The sequence below is a fragment of the Cervus elaphus genome, chromosome 22 (assembly GCF_910594005.1).
Source record: "Cervus elaphus chromosome 22, mCerEla1.1, whole genome shotgun sequence".
In the NCBI taxonomy this organism is placed as follows: domain Eukaryota; kingdom Metazoa; phylum Chordata; class Mammalia; order Artiodactyla; family Cervidae; genus Cervus; species Cervus elaphus.
This window is the reverse complement of record NC_057836.1, coordinates 24944977-24965655: the sequence shown is the minus strand read 5'-3', so window position 1 is coordinate 24965655 and position 20679 is coordinate 24944977. Positions and strand designations below refer to the sequence as shown.

The 20679-nt window shown below is 38.1% G+C and overlaps 1 protein-coding gene across 3 annotated transcripts in view; it reads left to right on the top strand.

The window, feature by feature from the left end:
- Positions 1–20432, top strand: part of RERG (RAS like estrogen regulated growth inhibitor) — a 146891-nt gene extending 126459 nt beyond the window's left edge. The window contains exons 5-6 of one of the 3 annotated variants that reach the window (XM_043882584.1): positions 712–1183; positions 20285–20432. In XM_043882584.1, coding sequence (XP_043738519.1) covers positions 712–1152 — 441 coding nt within the window. In that variant the 3' untranslated portion in view covers positions 1153–1183; positions 20285–20432. Of the gene's footprint in view, positions 1–711; positions 2708–20284 lie in introns of those variants that run through there. The other 2 variants (XM_043882583.1, XM_043882585.1) reach the window with 2 other exon arrangements.
- Positions 20433–20679: the final 247 nt, after the last annotated feature.

Below are 20679 nucleotides of genomic sequence, written 5' to 3'. Positions count from 1 at the left end.
GAGAGACAGCAGGAAAGTACATGCCTGGAGAAGTCATTTGAGCCTATAATGGCAATACATTTTCAAATCACACCTGCTTAAGAATGCTTTCAAATGCTACCTTCTTAAGAAGGAGCGATCACCCCTTTTGAGAATCACTGCAATTGAGTTTCTATCATTATTGAGACTGCATAATATATCAAAGGTGCTGAGATAGAAAATAAAGCCCAAATCCCCTAGCTTTTACTTTGATTCTATACGGTTTTTCACTTTGTGTGTGTGTGTGTGTGTGTGTGTGTGTGGCTAATTGTCTCTAATCTGAAGAAAAGAAGATTAAAAAACAAAACAAAATCAAAACCACTTCACTAAGCCATGCCTCTAATTCTGATCTCAGAGGATGGGGTAAGGTCTACTTGTTTGTTACCTATTGGCCAATTGTTTAATTGTGATGAAAAATCTCAGAGGCAGTATGCTCAACTAGGAGGATAATTTCTTTATAGTCCTTGCAATTACACATTTAATGATGTGGCAAGAAAAAGTTAGAAGCACAAAGTTAGGCTGCGTGCAGTTAGAAAATGTTTAGTTCCCTAAGTTATGCTTCTATTCGAAACTGAGAGGGTCAGCTTGTTCAGGCAGTCTACCAAGAATTTCCAACGCTGCTGAATGTAAGGAATGGTTGTTAAAGGATCACTGTTAGCATTTGTAGCATCTATATACTGCAATTACTTCCAGGTCTCCCGACTGCTGTTTTTTCCCTGCCAACAGGAAGACACCATTCAGAGGGAAGGACACATGCGATGGGGGGAAGGCTTTGTGCTGGTCTATGACATTACTGACCGAGGAAGTTTTGAGGAAGTGCTGCCACTTAAGAACATCCTGGATGAGATCAAAAAGCCCAAGAACGTGACTCTCATCTTGGTTGGAAACAAAGCTGACTTGGACCACTCCAGACAGGTCAGTACAGAAGAAGGGGAGAAGCTGGCCACAGAACTGGCATGTGCTTTTTATGAGTGTTCTGCCTGCACTGGAGAAGGGAACATCACCGAGATATTCTACGAGCTGTGTCGAGAGGTGCGTCGCCGGAGGATGGTCCAGGGCAAGACGAGGCGACGCAGCTCCACCACGCACGTCAAGCAAGCCATTAATAAGATGCTCACCAAAATCAGCAGTTAGGCAGCTCCGTCCTTGGGAAGACCCTGCTCAGGTCGGTTTGGGTAATTGGAAACATTTTCTTGCCCTTTTTCTTTCTCCAAAGAAAAGAAGATACTACATTCCTTGTTCTGACTCTGGGAAAAGTTTGGGCTTCCCACTGGTCCCAGCCTTCCGTATGTTGGGAAGTTGCAGAGTGTTTTAATGCAATTTCAGTGCTGACAATCTCTCTTTTGCCTGCTTGAATAAAACATGCTCTATTGCAGTTTGAACATGTAATCACCAAATTCTAAAATGGCTGGGTTCGTATTAAGCTATTTTTAGGCATCTTCACCTTGCTTCCATAGGTTGAAATCTTTTCAGAAGCATTTTAAATTGTATTCCTTGTCAAAACCTACAAATGATCATCCTAACAATCTAAGAAAACAGAAAGTACAGGGCTTCCTAGGTGGCGCTAGTGGTAAAGAATCTGCCTGCCAATGCAGGAGACATGTTGGTTCGATCCCTGGATCAGGAAGATCCCCTAGAGAAGGGCATGGCAACCCTCCAATATTCTTGCCTGAGAGAATCCCATGGACAGAGGAGCTGGGTGGACTACAGTCCATAGGGTCACAAAGAGTCAGACACGATTGAAGAGACTTAGCATGCATGCACACAATAGAAAACCCAATGAAAACAGTAAGAGTAGCTGAGACATTGTACTGAAGAATAGAGTCTGTTTCTATTTGAAGTGAGGCTTTTCTGAATGATCTTAAACCATCTAGTTTTTCTTTAACCTCTGTTCTGTTGTTAAATTCAAACATGCGCTCACAAAGTTTTCCATTGTCTTGGAGAGTTTCATTTCAATTTGAGTTGACTGTCTCCTTGATCTATTTATTGATCATTGCATCCTAATTATTCTTCTGTGATTCCAACAAGACTTAACTATAACAGAGACAGCAGGACCCCTCATTTCAAATCTGCCAGGCCATTTCTCATCAAGCCCAGGGTGAAATAAAGACAAAAGGAATTTTTTTTCACCAAACCCTGACTTTATTGAATGCTAATAGAGGATTTAGAATTGGAAGTTTATTCATTTACATTTCTCTATCATCTTAGCAGAAAGACAACATTCAGATAAACAGGGGAATTAAAAATGAAGCTTAACTACTCTTCTGTTGGGGAGCCCAGGTTCTGTGACAGGCACAGTAAGAAGAATTAGCTTCTGATTCATTTAAACTGGCTACATGGCTTCTAATATATTGGATAAATTAATTCATTTAGAATTCAGAAAAGAATGAATGGTTAGAGTTCACTATACCTGAATAAATGTGTATAAATCAGATTCTTATATTGTGAAACAGTCTATAACTGATAAAGCGTTATGATTCTTTTTTCCCCTATTATGCCCCCATATATTAAGATTTGGGCACTTTATTTTAGAAGAAAATATATATCTTTTACATATGTGTGTATTTATAAATGCATAGATATATGTATAAAACTTTGTAAGAGTTGGAGGCTTTAATTCACCAATGCATTTGGACAACTCGGTGTAATTGACTATTTTATGTGAATATAATAAAAAGCATAATTTTCACATTCTGTCACATTCAGGCAGTTTTTCTTGTGAGAAGTTTGCCATTTTAGGAGAGATTTTAGAAGACTATTGGATTGCAGAGTTGATGACTTATTGAATGTGATGCAAAGAAATAAGCACCTATTCATAATAATTGCTACTATTTTTAGAGTCCTTACATGCTATTATAGGCCCTTCATGTCTTATCTCATCATATTCTCACAATACCCCTATGCAAGAGATAGTATTATGGTCACAGTTGTAAGGATGAAGATACTGAGCCAAAAGGGAAAATAAGTTTGCAAAGCTATTTAGTGGGTAAAGCTAGGATTTGAACTCAGAGAGGCAAAGTCAGACTGTAAGCCTAGACTGTGATCCACCATAGTGTTTTAGTAGACTTATTCTTGAGTCATCGGTATGAAGAAACAGAAAGGAGAAAATTTAGGGAAGACTTGTTTTATTCATGGGGCTTTCCTGGTGGCTCAGTGGTAAATAATCCTCCTGCCAATGCAAGAGACAGGGTTCCATTCCTGGGTCAGGAAAATCCACTGGAGAAGGAAATGGCAACTCACTCCAGTATACTTGCCTGGGAAATCCCATGGAGAGAGGAGCCTGGCAGGCTACAGTCCATGGGATCACAAAAGAGTCGAACACAACAACTAAACAATAACAACTGTTTCAGTTATGCTTTCATTTATTCATGAACAAATATTTACAGATAAACTGGACATGTAACTTGACACATTAGTCCATCTGATGGATTCTGAGCTGAACCTTTAAGAATACATTTGACCTTTGAAAGTGGAGGGGGTGAGAGGTGCCAACTCTTCACGCAGTTAAAAATCCATGTGTAACTTTTGACTTCTCCAGAACATAACTACTAATAGCCTACTGTTGACCGGAAGCCTTACCAATAGTATAAACTCTCATCTGACACATGTTTTGTATGTGTTATGCATTATATATTGTATTCTTACATAAATTAAGCTAGAGAGAATGTTATTAAGAAAATCACAAGGAAGAGAAAACACAATTACAACACTATACTGTGGCGGGCTACAGTCCACGGAGTCACAAAGAGTCAGACACGACTGAGCAACTGAACACATATACATGCACTGTGTTTATCAATACTATAAGTTTATGTCATCTGTTTATAAAATGAATCATCTATCAGTACATATAGATATATAGTCTTATGTGTTACGAAGCACTGTAGATGTTATATGTATTATACTTGATGTCAACAATGGAAATATCTGTGAAAAAGAAATTTATATTTATTTCATGCATTGATCATGAAGAAGCAGCAATATGATTCCTTTATAGTAGCCTAGTGTAATCAGTATGATTGCTTCATAATGGCCTAGCCTATACACAATGAATGACTCCATTATAAAATTTGTATGGTGTACAGTATTACAGTCAAATTCATAACACAGTATTGGAAAATTTACATTTTTTAAAAACCTCTTATCCATGACAATAAGCTGATACATAGTTTCTTCAATTTTGGGAGAGTGGTATACTGTACTGTAATATGATTCTTTGAAAACAAAGTTATAAATGGTAAGAAAAGTAATACATTATTAATTTTATAGTAAATATCACTCACCTTATGCCTATATGATCTCCATAGCTACATATTTTTTATGTATTCATGACATAGCTAACTTTTTCTTAATTATTTCTATATTTCTAGGCTATGTGTTTTATCTGCAAGTTTTTTCAAATGGTCACAAACCTCCAAAAAGCTTTCCAATGTATTTGCTCAAAAAAAAAAAAATCCACACATATGTGGACCCATGCAGTTCAACCCTACGTTGTGCAAGGGTCACCTGTACATACAAGTTATCTAGGAAAGAAAGATGGTAAAAGTATCTAATCAAAAGGAATAGCACGGAACCAAAACATGGAGACACGAAAGGTGATGGTAATGTAGTAATTACGAGTTTAGAGAGCCACATATATCATTCTTCAAGAAGAAAAAAAGAAGGTGAGGAGAGAGGAGGGATTAAGAGAAAGAAAAAAGATAAGGGATTCGGAAGTGAAGAAAGCATGTCACATCTATTCATAAAACCACAAGTTTAGGTAACTACATATTAAAGGACCAAGTAGGTAACTTAGCTGTGATTCATTTCCAGTAATGTCCATTTAGACAGGGTAGGGAAAAGGAAAGCAGAGAAAATTTGTTTTTAAAATAGCATCTTCTAGAAATGCAATCTCTTTCATTCTCTCATGCTATACTTGGGGATGAAGCTCAGCCAGTGCCCATTAAGAATATGCGGCTAAGGAGGCCTACTGTAGTATCTGGACGCTCTCTTAGGTCAAACACTAAGGAAGTGAACTTACAGTCCCCAGTACCGGTATCTTCCTTAGACAGATATATACAAATCCAGACCTGTTAAAACATAGAACCACTGGCAGAAGTCCCAACTGGTAATTACAGAAGAACTTGAGATTGCACAGATATAAATTAGTTATTCCTCTCATGCCTCAGGCTTCTCCACAAGTGAAGATTATAAACACATTGGTTCTTTTACACAGTATTGTAATGACGGAAACCTGTGTGTTCTTGAACTGTAATGATGGGTTGTTATTACCACACTACCACTACCGATATTTGCTTTCTTGTAATTGTTTTACTTTCAACAGTCAAAAGACTTTTTTCCGTATATTGTGTTTGTACTCATATGTCTCACAGCCCTGAAAGAAGGCAGGATCTTTCTTTTAAATAATATTTGTGGTACATAGACATAGATAAATGCAACATCTTGCATTCCAAGTATGGTAAAAATCAAGCTTTCTTATTAAAACAGCCTCTGTCCACTTTGAGGATAAGAAAAGTAGTCAGTTCATTTGGCCAAATTTAATCAAAGTAAAGTTGAATTAAGGGTAAAGTTGTTGAGCTAATCACTTATTGGGAGAGTCTCAGAAGAAAAAGGACAAATAATTTTTTTTTTCTCCATAGGTTTGGCATGTTACATTTAGCAAATTCTGTATTCCCATATATGTGGGTCTATTTGGAGACTGTTCTGTTTCATTGGTCTGTTTGTTCATGCTCTAGAACCATGGTATGTTAAAATTTGAGCCCAATAATATGTAATAATTACTCCTATTATAATATGATTTTTTTTTCAGAGAACCTTTGCTCTTTATTTTTGTGTAAAATTTTGCATTCACCCTGAATTATGTACCCTGAATTATGTATTATAAGAGTGGTAAGCTTGCTTCTTTGTGACTGGAGTAGTGATGCTCCCTGAGGTAATCAAAATTAAGAATAAATTTTTTGATTTGGGCATTACTGTACTCTGGGACTATGTAACTATTTCATCTAAAAATAGAATCAGAAGGAAGATTTTCTGTTTGTGCTTAGAAGGCAGTGTCTATTTTTCCCCAGCCTTACTAAGATATAATTGACAAAACATTGTGCAAGTTTAAGGTGTACAACCTGATGATTTAATGCATGTGTGTATTGCGACCACAATAATATTTCTTATCATGTTTATCACCTCACATAATTACCTTTTGTTTTTTGTGGTAAGACTACTTAAGGTTTACTATCTCAGCAGCTATCAAATACAGTTACTATCTCAGCAACTGTCAAATACAGTATTTTTAACTGTAGTCATCATATTGAATATTAGATCCCCTGAACTTATTATTTTATAACTGGATGAGTGACTGGAACTTTGTACACATTGACCAATATCTCCCCATTTCCCCTACTTCCCATCCTTGGCAACCACCATTCTACTTTGGTTTGGCTTTTTTAAAGATTCTAATGTAAGTGAAATCACATGATATTTGTCTCTCTCTGACTTATTTCACTTAGCCTGCTACCCTCAAGGTCCATCCATGTTGCTGCAAATGGCAAGATTTCTTCTTTTGCCTGGTGAAATAATATTCAGTAGTGTATGTATTCATGTCCTTTTCTTTGTTCACTCATCTGTCGATGGGGACGCTTAGGTCCTTAGAACCCCAGTATAAGGCCCTTTCAAGATCTCCAGGGGTGCAGACAGGAGTGTTTTCTGTAGGGTTCCTGAACCAACAGGATTGTTTATGGACTCTGGCTGGAATGGACTGGAGCCCAATTATAAGAACCTTTCAGAGTTTGCGTTCAGACTGTTTCACAGGCTTACCTGTAGGGGTTCTCAGACTGTGGTCAAGAGGGTCTGGAGTGAGTTCACAAGCTACTTCTGTTATCCAGTGCTGAGGTGGGCATAACTCCTCCAAGGTTCCTCGGTATCTGGTGCCAGTAACGGACCCAAACCCAAAAGGGCTGTAGCTGAGTTCTTATGGGTATGGGACTGTTTGTCTGTAGGCAAGACCACAGTTCACAAGTCAGCCATATGGTGGTGAACCTGCCTTCTTAAAACGGCCCTCAGTCTTAGACTACACTTCAGTTTCACAACCTCCAGTCTGGATCCAAAAGCTCCCACGAAGACACTTTTTCCATGCTAATGCTGTGTGTTCAGTCCTGTCTGACTCTTTGTGACCCCATGGACTGTTGCCTGCCAGGCTCCTCTGTCCATGGGATTTTCCAGGCAAGAATACTGGAGTGGGGTGCCATTTCCTTCTCCATGGAATCTTCCTGACCCAGGGATTGAACACACATCTCTTGCATCTCCTGCATTGGCAGGCAGATTCTTTACCACTGAGCCACCTGGGAAGCCATGTCAAATTATTGTTGTCGTGAGGAGGATATATGCGAGGGACAGCTTATTCAATCATCTTGCTGACATCACTTCTAAATAAGTTAATATTACTAGGTGTATGAGTGGCAATGAAGCACGATCCATTTTGCTTCAGTAGGCACAGAGTCTTATTTTCAGTGTTAAAATTGTATCGTTCACCTGGCCATGATGGAGTAACAGAGACCAGACCAGATTTCCCTTTACATATTAAACAACTAGAAAGAACCAGACAAAATATTTGAAACAATGGTTTTCAGTCATTGAATGACAAGCAGTACAGTATGATAATCCCTGAGAGAAGGGAAAGAATGAGGTAAACCCTATGTTCGTTCCAGTTTCCTGCCAATTGGCAGGTTCCAAGAAGCAATATACATCAAAACAGAGCCTAGGAGTTGTACTGAGTTGAGGAGACAAAAATCGGAGTTTGGAGAGGCCAAGTTGATAAGACCCTATTGGCTAGAATGTCTAGAAAGGCTCAATGGTAAAGAACCCTTTCAAGACAGGAGGCACAAGAAACTTGGGTTTGATCCCTGGGTGTGGAAGATCCCTGGGAGGGGGAAATGGCAACCCACTCCAGTATTCTTGCTGGGAAAATCGCAGGGACAGAGGAGTCTGGCGGGCTTCAGTCCATGGGGTCCTGAAGTCTGACACAGCTGAAGCAACTGAATATAAGCACACACATGGAGAGATCTTCAGAAGGGTTCCTTACAGCCTTTGGCTGAATATGGATCTTTGCATAGTGAGAAAAAATTCCTCAAGGTTGGAGGAAAAAGCACTGGAAAGAAATAGGCCAAAAATTGGGAGGAGCATGCATAGGGCTGACAATAGTATTTGTATTTCCACTGGCCAGAGTGAAAACACCTTGTAATACACAGGGCATCGGGTGATACACAGGACTTCAAAAGCACATAGTGTTAATTATGAGTCTGAATTAGCCTTAGACCCAGTTGCCATAAGAAAGCTTAAAAGGATGTCTGAATTTTTTTTTTCAAAACGAGTTCAGGTAACTTGATTTTGTGCTGGAATAATACCCAACTCACTATACAAAGGTATACAACAAATCCTGCACTCAAGATAAAAATTGCAATGTCCGACATCTAGTCAAAAATTACCATTTACGCTGGGAAATAGGAAAATATGACTCATAAATAGGAGAAAATTCAATCAATAGGAGCAGACCAAGATATGCCAGATGATAGCATTAAAAAACAAGTAACTTAGCTGTTATAAGTATGACACATATGCTTAAGAAGATAGAGACATGAACAGTATGAGGACAGAAATGAAAGATATAAACAAGGCTTAATTGTAACTTCTAGAGATTGAAGATACAGTGTCTGAAATAACAAAACAGTAGGATTAACACCAGATGACGTCCTAAAAAATCACAGGGGAATTTAATGACATAGTACTAGAAATAATCCAAAATAAATCAAAGAGAGGAAAAAAGACAATAATAAAGAATCAATGGCATTTGAAACAAACTCAAACAATCTAACATGCATATAATTAGATTCCCAGAAATAAAGGAAAAGGATGGTGGAATAAAGAACTATATGAACAAATAATGGCTGCAATTTTCTGAAATTATAAGCCCCACAGTTCCAAGAAGCTCACTAGACATCAAGTAATGAAAAGCAGAGGAAACAACACCAAGGAACATCAAAATCAAATTCCTGAAAAACAGTGAAAAAAAGAACATTTATAAAGCAGCCAAGGGTAAGGATAGTAGGTGGAAACATGAGTACAGTGAAACAAAAGATGATAAAATATAATTATATTATTTGAAGATGTGCAATGATAAGTTCAATGAGTATCATGTAAATCTAACAACCATTTAAAACAAAAATGAAAGCAAGAACCAAAACATAGCTGTAGCTAATAAGTCAATAGTGTTTATAAAATGGAAGAAATACTAAATTCAGAAAAAGACAGAAAAAGGAAATAAGGAAAAAATAACAGATGAGCTAAATAGAAAACATGAGCAAGATGGTAGCTTTAAATCTAATCGTATCTTTAACTATGTTAATTGTAACAAGTGGAATAGACCATAGAGGGGCTCATCTGAACCTTCTAGGGTGAAGAAACTATCCTATATCATGATTACTATGATAGTCATATGACTACATACATTTTCTAAAGCTCAGCAATTTAAAGTTTAAAATTGGCTTATTGATTGTATGTGAATTCTATCTCAAGAATGCTGAGCTTTCAGTTGGCAATTAAGCAAGGGGGACATGTCAAAAAAAACCCATCCTGAAATCTATTTAAAACAAATGCTCAATATCTCAGAATAGGTTTCTAATTTGTACTTTTCCCACTCTTAATAAAGTATCAATATTGTATTTTAAAATAATAATTTATTTAAATTGTCCATGCTTCTATGTCATTTCGGGCTCCCTGGCCTGAATTACCTCTAGTCACTAGAGACCCATTGCAAGTGAATGTCATTCTGTTCTTTTGTGAGCCCAAAGACCTTTTTACTTTTCCTTTGGAAACACGAATGAGCACCTGAACTTACGGAATTTTGGACTATGCATGTGTACATGTGTCTGTCTAGTCTTTCTTTACCTATTTTATGATAGAAGAAAATAATTTGGTTTATTCCCGGGCAGAGTAGTTTTTTTTTTTTTTCAGAGTATTTTTAAGAATAAAATCTCATTGTTCAGCAATCTAGGGAAGTGCTTGTTGATGCCTTCTTAATGCTCCTTAATGATTTATGAGAGCCTATAAGCATAGTCATAGAAAACTTTTGTTCTATCATCCTCTTCATCTTCTGCTTGTTATGGGAAGCAAAGGGCTTATTGAGAAAAACAAGGTGGGTATTGAAACATACACAGGATATTGATTGCTTCTATTCCCTGAGCCTCTGAGTCAATCTATGCACTGGAAGTGTCCAACTACAATTTATACTCCTAGCATTTGGTTGTAAATTGGCTTCTTGAGATGTTGAGTTCAATTTCCCTGGAAAACAAAGCTACAAATCATATTTAGGTTCCCCAGCCTGTCCATAGCAGCCTGTTAACCCATAACATTGCACTTTTCTTGATGAGAAATACTTTTAAAATAACATTTCAAAAAGGATAAAGATCTTTCCAGCATCCTCTCATCTTTCCCACACATTTTGGTATTCCCCCTCCACTTTCCAGGTGGCTCAGTCAGTAAAGAATCCACTTGCAATGCAGAAGATCCCAGTTCAATCCTTGTGTCGGGAAGATCTCCTGGAGAGGGAATGGCAACCCACTCCAGTATTAGTGCCAGGGGAAATCCCATGGAGAGAGGAATCTGATGGGCTACAGTCCATGGGGTCACAAGAGTCAAACATGACTTAGCTACTAAACCAACACCACCTGTCCCTTGAACCCTTCACCATATATGCTTTCTTTGGAAAATGGGGCAAATCGGGGATTTTTTTTAAGAGTAAAATTGATTACACAAATATATCTAATGGGTGATATTTCAAGTAGCCTAGAAAAGTGAAAGGAAATATTTTATGCAAAATAGGGGAATGATTTTTTAGAAAAGAAGGATGCATACACTGAAACAAGTACCGTTTATATAAACAGAGACGAAAGGAACTTGGTGATCATTTAATTCAACAGCATTTGCTGCAGTAACACCTTTCTTGAGCCTGCAGACTGCTACTGGTTATCATTTTTAAAAGAGGATTATGTTTCAAATGATTGGAAAACAGCATGTTAATATAAGACAAGCATTCATTCATTCAAGCATCAATATTATGCTAGTGAATGCTGTGAATTAGTAACTGTTGCCTAAACTCACTTGGCTATGGGGTGCACCTCACGGGATTCTGTGAAGTATACTTTAGGAAATAATGTTTTCATCCCATGAAAATGTGTCTTCTACATCATCATGGTTTTCCATTAATAATGGAGGATCTCTTTGTAAGTTGTACTGTCCTTTTAAAGTAGTCCTGTCAATGAAAATATAATGTGAGCCATACATGGAGGTCACAGTTTTCTATTTTCAATTTATCAGATCATCATTAATTGTCTAAATGACCCAGCAATCCCACTACTAGACATATACTCTGAGGAAACCAAAATTGAAAAAGACACATGTACCCCAATGTTCATTGCAGCACTATTTACAATAGCTAGAACATGGAAGCAACCTAGATGTCCATTGACAGATGAATGGATAAAGAAGCTGTGGTACATATATACAATGGAATATTGCTCAGCCATAAAAGAGACATATTGAGTCAGTTCTAATGATGTGGACAAACCTAGAGCCTAGTATACAGAGTGAAGTAAGTCAGAAAGAGGCCATATAAATATCATATACTGATGCATATATTTAGAATCTAGAAAGATGGTACTGATGAACTTATTTTCAGGGCAGCAGTGAAGAAACAGACTTACAAAACAGACCTATGAACACAGCGGGAGGGGAGAGTAACATGGAAATTTACAATACCATATGTAAAATAGATAGCCAATGGGAATTTGCTATGTGACTTAGGGAACTTAAACAGGGGCTCTATGACAATCTAGAAGGGTGGGATGGGGAGAGAGATAGGAGGGAGGTTTGGGAGGGAGGGGACATGGGTGTATTTATGGCTGATTCTTGTTCATGTATGACAGAAAACCACAAAATTCTGTAAAGCAATTATCCTTCAATTAAAAAAATAAAGTGACAAAAAATAAAGTATGTAAAATGATTTACAATTAAGGTAAAAAGAAAAACATGAAATTTATTTTAATATATTTTGTTTCATCCAACATTGTCTGATATATGATCATTGAAGCCTACAATCAATATAAAATGAATTCACACAATATTTCACAATTTTTTGTACTACATCTTTGAAATTCACTGTGTACTTTTACACATACGGCACATTTCAGTTTGGACCAATTACATTTAAGAGTTTAATAACCACATGTGGCTAGTGCTAGTGGCTACCATATTGGATGGTGCAGCTTTAAAATAGTTTAACATCTATTGTCTTAATCCTCCTTTATTCTGAAGAAGTCCAGTCATAAAAAATTGAAATTAGAATCCTAAAATTTTATACATGAATGTGTTCCTGAGGTTGGTAGGCAGGTTACACTCTCCTGGTCCCTGATATACTGTATGGTTTTAAAATGGATATGGTTAAGATTTGAATTTATAAAAAGAATCACTGGCTTTACCTTAAAAAACAATCACTACAGAATTCTCCTTGAAAATAGTCCACCTCCAGAAAATTTAGTATGTGATTCTTTAAAATAAAAATTCAATTTGCAAACACATTTTACAAACTTCATCTACTGCATAAAGTGATGCCACCTGCTCATTTTTGGTGCCAGGCTAAAAATGGGGCATAATTTGTAGATTAAAGAGCAATCCTTGTCTGTTGCTATATTTTCATTGTATGAGGCCCCAAAGTCAACTGTACAAGCATATAACAAACTCAGCAACCACAGCCAAGTCAGTAATATGCTTGTCCTTCTCCGTTTCTCTCAGGAGAAGAGGCATCCAGCTTCCATTCATGTGCTCAGCTCTGTCCTTAAGCCAAATGATGTCACTTACAGCTTGAATTTTAGAATTTACTTTGTTAGTTTCTCTAGCCAACTCATTCTGTTGGCTTTAGGGGAAAAAAATAGAAATAGGAAAAAAAGACATGTAGTAGGCAAATTGAGATTTATTAATCTATGTGACCAAACTATTCTTCAATAAAAAATTGTAACATTTCACATCCATATTGATTTTCTGTAAGAAGTGGGTTTCTAGTTTTGCTAGCTTAGCATTCTTGACCTAATCTCTAGTTAACTGTCAATACATACTGAACATGTACCCCTGAGAAAACCAAAATTCAAAAGGGCATATGTACCCCAATGTTCATTGCAGCCCTATTTACAATTGCTAGGACATGGAAGCAACCTAAATGTCCATTAACAGATGAATGGATAAAGAAGACATGATCATACGTACAATGAAATATTACTCGGCCATAAAAAGGAGCAAAATTGGGTCATTTGTAGTGATGTGGATGAACCTAGAGTCTGTCTTACAGAGTGTAGTTAAGTCCAAAAGAGAAAAACAAATATCAAATATTAACGCATATATAGGGAATCTAGAAAAATGGTGCTGAATTACCTATTTGCAGGGCAGGAGTAGAGGCACAGATGTAGAAAATGGACATGTGGACACAGAGGGGGAAGGAGCGGGAGGGTAGGATGAGTTGAGAAAGTAGCATTGACATATATACACTACCATGTGTAAAATAGCTTGGTGATGGGAAGATGCTTTATAAGACAGGGAGCTCAACTCGGTGCTCTGTGATGACCTAAAGGGATGGGATGGGGTGGTGGGAGGGAGACTTAAGAGGGAGAGGATATGTACACACAATAGGCTGATTTGTGTTGTCACACAGCAGAAACTAACACAACGTTATAAAGCAAATATACTCCAATTTTAAAAGTAAAAATAATAATAATAAAAAAGGTAAATATGAAGCACCCAAGTCAACCAGTGTATCAAACAAAAACTTTTATGGGAATAAAGGAATATGACCCAAGGATATGTGAGGACAAAGCAGACAAAGCCCTACCCACCCAGGTATCTTAGGGATATAGAGTGCTGATAATAATATTCCTAATCTTATTTTAGGAATAATGCCAAAAAAAAAAAAAAAAGAGAGAGAGGTGCTATTGTGATAATCTTTCTGGCTGAAGTTATTAACCGTGAATCAACATCCTGTCTCCAACTACCACCTTGGCTCGAAACAATCCATTAAAGTCGCAGCTCAGAGTGGGGCACAAAAATTCTGCTGGGCAACTAATGATGCTGATAAATGGTTAGGTCTTGACCATAAAACTTCAGGACCGATTAAAGCATATTGGAACTCTTCTCACTAACTCTAATGACTGGGCACCTGTCCACAAACCATAACGTGTATCTGACTTCTGCGGGGACTAGACCTAAACGGCACTAGACCTAAATGACACTCTGGATTGCCAACCCACCAGATGTTACCTCCATATTGCAAATCATGTCCTTTCAAAAGAGTCAAGGGTGAATCATGAGTGCAAAAACCTGAATCCATAAGTAAATAACTGTTTCTCCTGGAACCACTTGGTCAAACCCTACTGGCTGCACACTACAGCTGAGCATCATATCCCATTTCGATCGAGCTTGTTAGAATCCCTGGGCTTCCATGATGCAACTGAGTACATTGCTCCCTATGGCAATGTTTCTCCAAATACAGTCCATGGAATACTTTTAATAGAGTCATCTGGGAAGCATGTTTAAAATTTAAATCCTGGACCCACCCACTCCAGTCCAACTAAGCCAAAATATATAGGAGCAGGGCCCAGAAATCTGCATTTTAACCAACTCTCTAAATGATAATGGTGTACATCTGTGTACACTGGGTACAATGACAGTCTTTCCTGGAGTGCCAATGAGACAGAGCAAGAAACCCATATTACATATATCAAGTAACTATTTTCTGAAAAATCTGTGAATCTCGTGGGGTGAAAAAGTATCTCTAAATTGTTATCATTTCTTGCCACCCTACAAAAACAGTATGCCATATCTTCACATTGCTGTGCAGGAGACAGAGTTTTCCAATGTCCTCTGAATGATAAGAACTTTGACAAAAGCACCTGGATAATTTGTATAGCTCCTGGAGACAGGATGAAACTGAGATGCTAATGAAGCCTCTCACTTCCAACTTTACAGTAATACTTGTTTAATTAAAATGGTATTAAAGAATAAGGCCACGATCCAGCACCTGAATACCAAAGTCTCTCTATCCATCTTTTTTTGTATCCAGAATAGACCTTGTCTCAAAATAGCTTTGGCATCAATATCAGGTTTCTTCAATGGGCAATTCTTACTTAAACTGGGCAGAAATGGTTCTAAGGTATGGAAGGAAGTAGACAGATTAATTTCCGATTCTTCTAATACCAACCAGGGTTCTTGGCCTTCCCCAATCAATAGAAATTAACTAGATGTCAAACAAGAAATTCAGGCAAATCTTTATTGGGATTCCTGTGCCGGCTATAGGAGGAAGAGGAAACAAGTAACAGATTCCTTTACTTGCTCCCCAGGGGGTGAGCTGATTCCTCATATGGGTTGAGGGTAGGGGTATGTCCGGGGATTGGGATGGAAGGGTGGCTTAGGTTGTTTGTCCACCCCCACGTGGTGTTAAGTGCAGGGGGACATGTGTAGTACCCTGCTTTTGCTCCTGACACAAAATTTTTTGCTCCCAACTCTTCAGAAATGGCAGTTGGAGTTTTTTTGTCATTGTGTCTTTTGGTCCAGCATTTGCCCCAATGGCATGTACGCACCGTTATCTTTACCACCATATAGTTTCTTCTTATTTTGTTGCTCGCATTGAGATGTGTCCAGGTGCAAACTTCGTGGGACTGCAGTAAAGGATTCCAGCTACCAGCCTGTCTCACCTCCACAGGGCAGTATCCCATGAGGTCAGCATCTCCCAGCAGTCTGTAAATAGTTAAACTGTTTAACACCCTCAGTGATGTCAGTAAGGATATGGACCTCTTCACTTTACTCTGCAGAGGGAAAAAAAGAAGCATTTTCAAGCTTGTGAGGAGGTGCCAAGGCCAAATTATACCTGGACTTACCTGATGGCTCAGATGGTAAAAAAAATTGCGTGCAATTCAAGAGATACACATTCAATCCCTGGGTTAGGAAGATCTTTTGGAGAAGAGAATGGCAATCCACTTCAGTATTCTTGCTTGGAGAATTCCACGGACTGAGGAGCCTGGCAGGCTACAGTCCATGGGGTCACAAAGACTCGGACATGACTGAGCAACTAACACTTAAAGCGAAAAGGGAACGTTGTTTAACCCAGGTATTGAAAGAGTCATGGAGAGATAACTACAGCTGTCATCTGAAGCTCTTTTTATATCAAGCCTCTAGATTATTCTGCATATAGCAAAGATCTTGTATCTAGACACCAACAGTTAAAAGTTATAAAATCTAGAAAGAATTGACTATTTGGAAGGAAGTATAGAAGGGGGTGGGTAGCCATTTCCTTCTCTAGGGGGATCTTCCCATCCCAGGGATCAACCTAGATCTCCTGCATTGCAGGCAGATTTTTTATCATCTGAGCCACCAGGAAAGCCCCAAAAGGGACCATTTCTGGCTAAAGAATATTAATACTTTGTAGCACACAATAAAGCAAAACAAATGTACAACCACTTTATTGGAATTGTAGAGAACAGATAAGCATAAAACTTTCTAGCAAGCAAAGAATAGTATATAGAAATTCATTGATATCCATTATACAAAAGTAAAGGGAGGTCCAAGAGGGAGATGATATATGTAGACATATAGCTGACTCACTTCATTGTCCAGCAGAAATTAACACAACACTGTAAAGCAGTTATATTCCAACTCAATAAAATAAAAGGCATTGAGATTAAAAAGGAAAAAAAAATCAATAAAATGTTCATTTGATGTTGAATTTGTTTGACTTTTTTAAACATAATAAGCACTTGTAAGAGTCGTTGACCATCTAGTCTTGTTTTTGTTACACAAATTCCTTGAACTTTTCCAGGGAAAGTTCTTCTATCATGGGGAAAAGGAAATAGCAATCCACTCCAGTATTCTAGCCTGGAAAATCCCATGGGCTACAGTCCATGGGGTCGCCAAGAGTTGGACACAACTGAAGCAACTTAGCACACACACAAGCATTAGAAATGTTGTTATCAGTCATAGCTGACAGAAACTATGCAATCTAGTCTAAGTATGATTGTGAAGGTTAGGGATAAGGGCTTCAGGCATTGACGGATCCAGGGGATTAGAGTACAAAAGGATTCTCTCTTCATTCTCTGTGCATAAGATAGAAAAAACAGTCACTGAACCTGAATGATCTCCAACCACTTTTCTCAGCTCCTTCTGAATCGGTGTTGTAATGACTGGCACTGCAAAAAATTGAAGCAGTTTAAGTCTTTCTTGTATCTAAAATTTTTTAACATAACATTAAATTTTACTTAAAACATTGGTGTGTGCACACACACACATGAACACACCAACTTTTAAAATCTCACTCCATCAACAACAAAAAAGCAAATAACTTGACTTAAAAGGGAGTGAAGAACTTAAATAGACATCTTCAACTTTAATGAGAATATATATTTAAAGCAGTGTATGTGGTTGTCCTGTATCCTGATTATTTTACTCATATTTCTGTTTTCATACAAATAAATATGCAATTACAGCATAAAAATAGAAGAAGAAGAAAAAAAACAGTTACTGGCCAGCCCAGGAGGGAGAGTTTTTGATGATATTTTCTGCTAGGAAAAAATTCCACATACTTTGCTTGTCCTGACACATGTGTTAAACTCATCCTTAAACCATTCATTGTACTCAGTGGGTTGAGTACTCTAATTACTCACGATTATGTTTGCTGCCAGCACCTCTAGCTGGAGAAAAGCTCAGCTGCATCCAGATAACATGCACTGATTTCCCTGTAAGAAAGAGAGGTTCAGTTCGAGGAGAATGGGAATCTAACAGTGGGTATTTTTGTTTCTAAAGCACAGAAGCAAACAAAATGGAGCTCTGTGTGAAACAGCCAGTGGGATGGTAGATGTATTTCTCTTTGCTGTTGCTTACTGGTAAAAAGTGTAATTTGCTCAGTCGTGTCCTACTCTTTGTGACCCCATTGACTGTATGTAGTCCACCAGTCTCCTCTGTACATGGGGGAATTCTCCAGGCAAGGATACTGAAGTGGGTAGCCATTTCCTTCTCCGGGGGAATCTTCCCATCCCAGGGATCAACCTAGATCTCCTACACTGCAGGCAGATTTTTTTTTTATCATCTGAGCCACCAGGGAAGCCCCAAAAGAGACCATTGCTGGTTAAAGAACATCCCTTGGCCTAGTGTTTTCTTCTCTACCAACCATCACAGCTAGCAAGAAAGGACTCTCAACTCTCCAATTTTTGTAGTTGGGTTGGGCACACTAGTGTTTCCTGACCTGGTAAAAAAAAGATATTCCAGTTAGATCTGAAGTGGTTTCATGTCATTCAGCAGCTAGGCTCCCCAAAAAAGCATCCAAAAATTCCTTCCAAGGTTCTTTCCATGATCCCTCTGTTCTAACCAAAAGGAATGGGCTTGGACTTCCTTGGTGGCTAAGTGGTAAACAATCTACCTGCAGGTAACATGGGTTTGATCCCTGATCCAGGAAGATTCCACATGCTGTGGGGCAAGTAAATCCTTGTGCCACAACTACTGAGCCTGTGATCTAGAAGCTGGGAGCCAAAGCTATTGAAACCTACACATGCCTAGAGCTTGCACTCCACAGCAAGAGAGACCACCACAATGAGAAACCCATGCATCACAACTAGAGAGTAGTCCCCACTTGCCGCAACTGGAGAAGGGCCATGCAAAGCAATGAAGACCCAGCGCAGCCATAAATAAATATTTATTTTAAAAAAAGAAATGATCTCATGGGCCCATGCCTGGGTTGTTCCAGTCCATATCTCCTCTGTCAGCCCCACTATTTCATCCCTAGAAAAATAAGATCATCTTTAGATTTTCTGTATGAATTTTGTTTGTCCAGCAGCTCACCATTAGCTCTTCTTTTTCATGATTTTTGGCTTAAGGATTCTGGATACTATGCATTTAGCGATCTGGAGCCTCTCCATTAGCAAGTTGTGTAACTGACAGACTCCATCATCTTAAAATCACTTTTAAATATTTTTTTAACTTTTATTTATTTATTTTTGGCCCTGCTGGGTCTTCATTGCTACATCAACTTTCTCTAGTTGCAGCGAGCATGAGCTACTCTCTAGTTGTGGTGCTCAGGCCTCTTCTTGCAGTGGCTTCTCTTGCTGTGGAGCACAGGCTTTAGGGCACGTGGGCTTCAGTAGTTGCAGCTCCCAGGCTCTAGAACACAGGCTCAATAGTTGTAGCTCAGGAGGGCTTAACTGCTCCAGGGCGTGTGGGATCTTCCTGGATCAGGAGTTGAACCCGAGTCTCCTGCATTGGCAGGTGAATTCTTTATGACTGAGCCACAGGGGAAGCCCTTGAGATCACTTTTTACTTTTAACTTCCAAACCTCTGACCACTGTACTAGCTATAAGTTTCTCTTTCTCTCATTGGGAGGTATCTTCTCTCTGTTACTACGTTCAGCTATTATGAGGTCTTTATCATTTAAAACATGCCTGCAGATTTCTGCTCTGTTTTTCTTTTCATATACAGAGGACCCTGTATTCACATGTTAATGTAAGACCTATGTGGAAAAATCATCTCTGCATTTCATGGTCATATTTCTAGATGAACTTTACATTTCCACAGTCATTTTTAAGCCAGGGAAATAGTCTGCCTATGATTATGCTGCTTCCTGTACCTAGAATATTATTTCTGTCTCTACCCCTTTATACCTCCAAATATTTACACTCAAGAGTCTACTTCTAGAAAAATATTTTAAAGAAAGAAAAAAGTGCAACAAAGACAATACCAAAGGTAATGAGGTAATTACACTGTCTCATAACAACAACAACAAAAAACAAGAAAGCAAAAAAAAAAAAGAGGAAGTCATTTACATATCCAGTAATTATTTAAAATTGTAGTAAAAGCAAATACAGTTTATAGACATTGAATATTATTTATAAGTTTCAAAAAATACCAGAAAGTGCTTATGACAATTTTTAAAAGGATGAATGAGATACAAATAATTCATGTAAATCTCAACCACATAAAAACTATGCATAAAAAGAAGAAAAATGAAATCTTTAAATAAAATTATCTTTTACTAATTTTGGTGTTTGTCAAATAATCTGCATAGGCATAACTTTCAGAAGAAAAATAAGTTGTTGGCAGTACTAAAAATAAATACAACCTAATCTTGAGGATTAAACATCATCTTTTCAGTGAACTTTCCACTGACCTTTCTCCTTTTCCTTCTTTGTATTCACAGACTACTTGGCTTATGATGAGCCCTTTTTAACTTCCATTGTGGTGATTAAAAAGCAGAGATGTTACTTTGCCAACAAAGATCTGTCTAGTCAAAGCTATCGTTTTTCCAGTAGTCATGTGGGTACATGAGAGTTGGACCATAAAGAAAGCTGAGCACCGAAGAATTGTTGCTTCTGACCTGTGGTGTTGGAGAAGATTCTTGAGAGTCCCTTGGACTGAAAGGAGATCAAATCAGTCAATCTTAAAGGAAATCAGTCCTGAATATTCACTGAAGGGCTAATGCTGAAGCTCCAATACTTTGGCCACCTGAGGCAAAGAACTGACTCATTGGAAAATGCCCTAATACTAGGAAAGATTGAAGGCAGGAGGAGAAGGGGACGACAGAGGATGAGATGA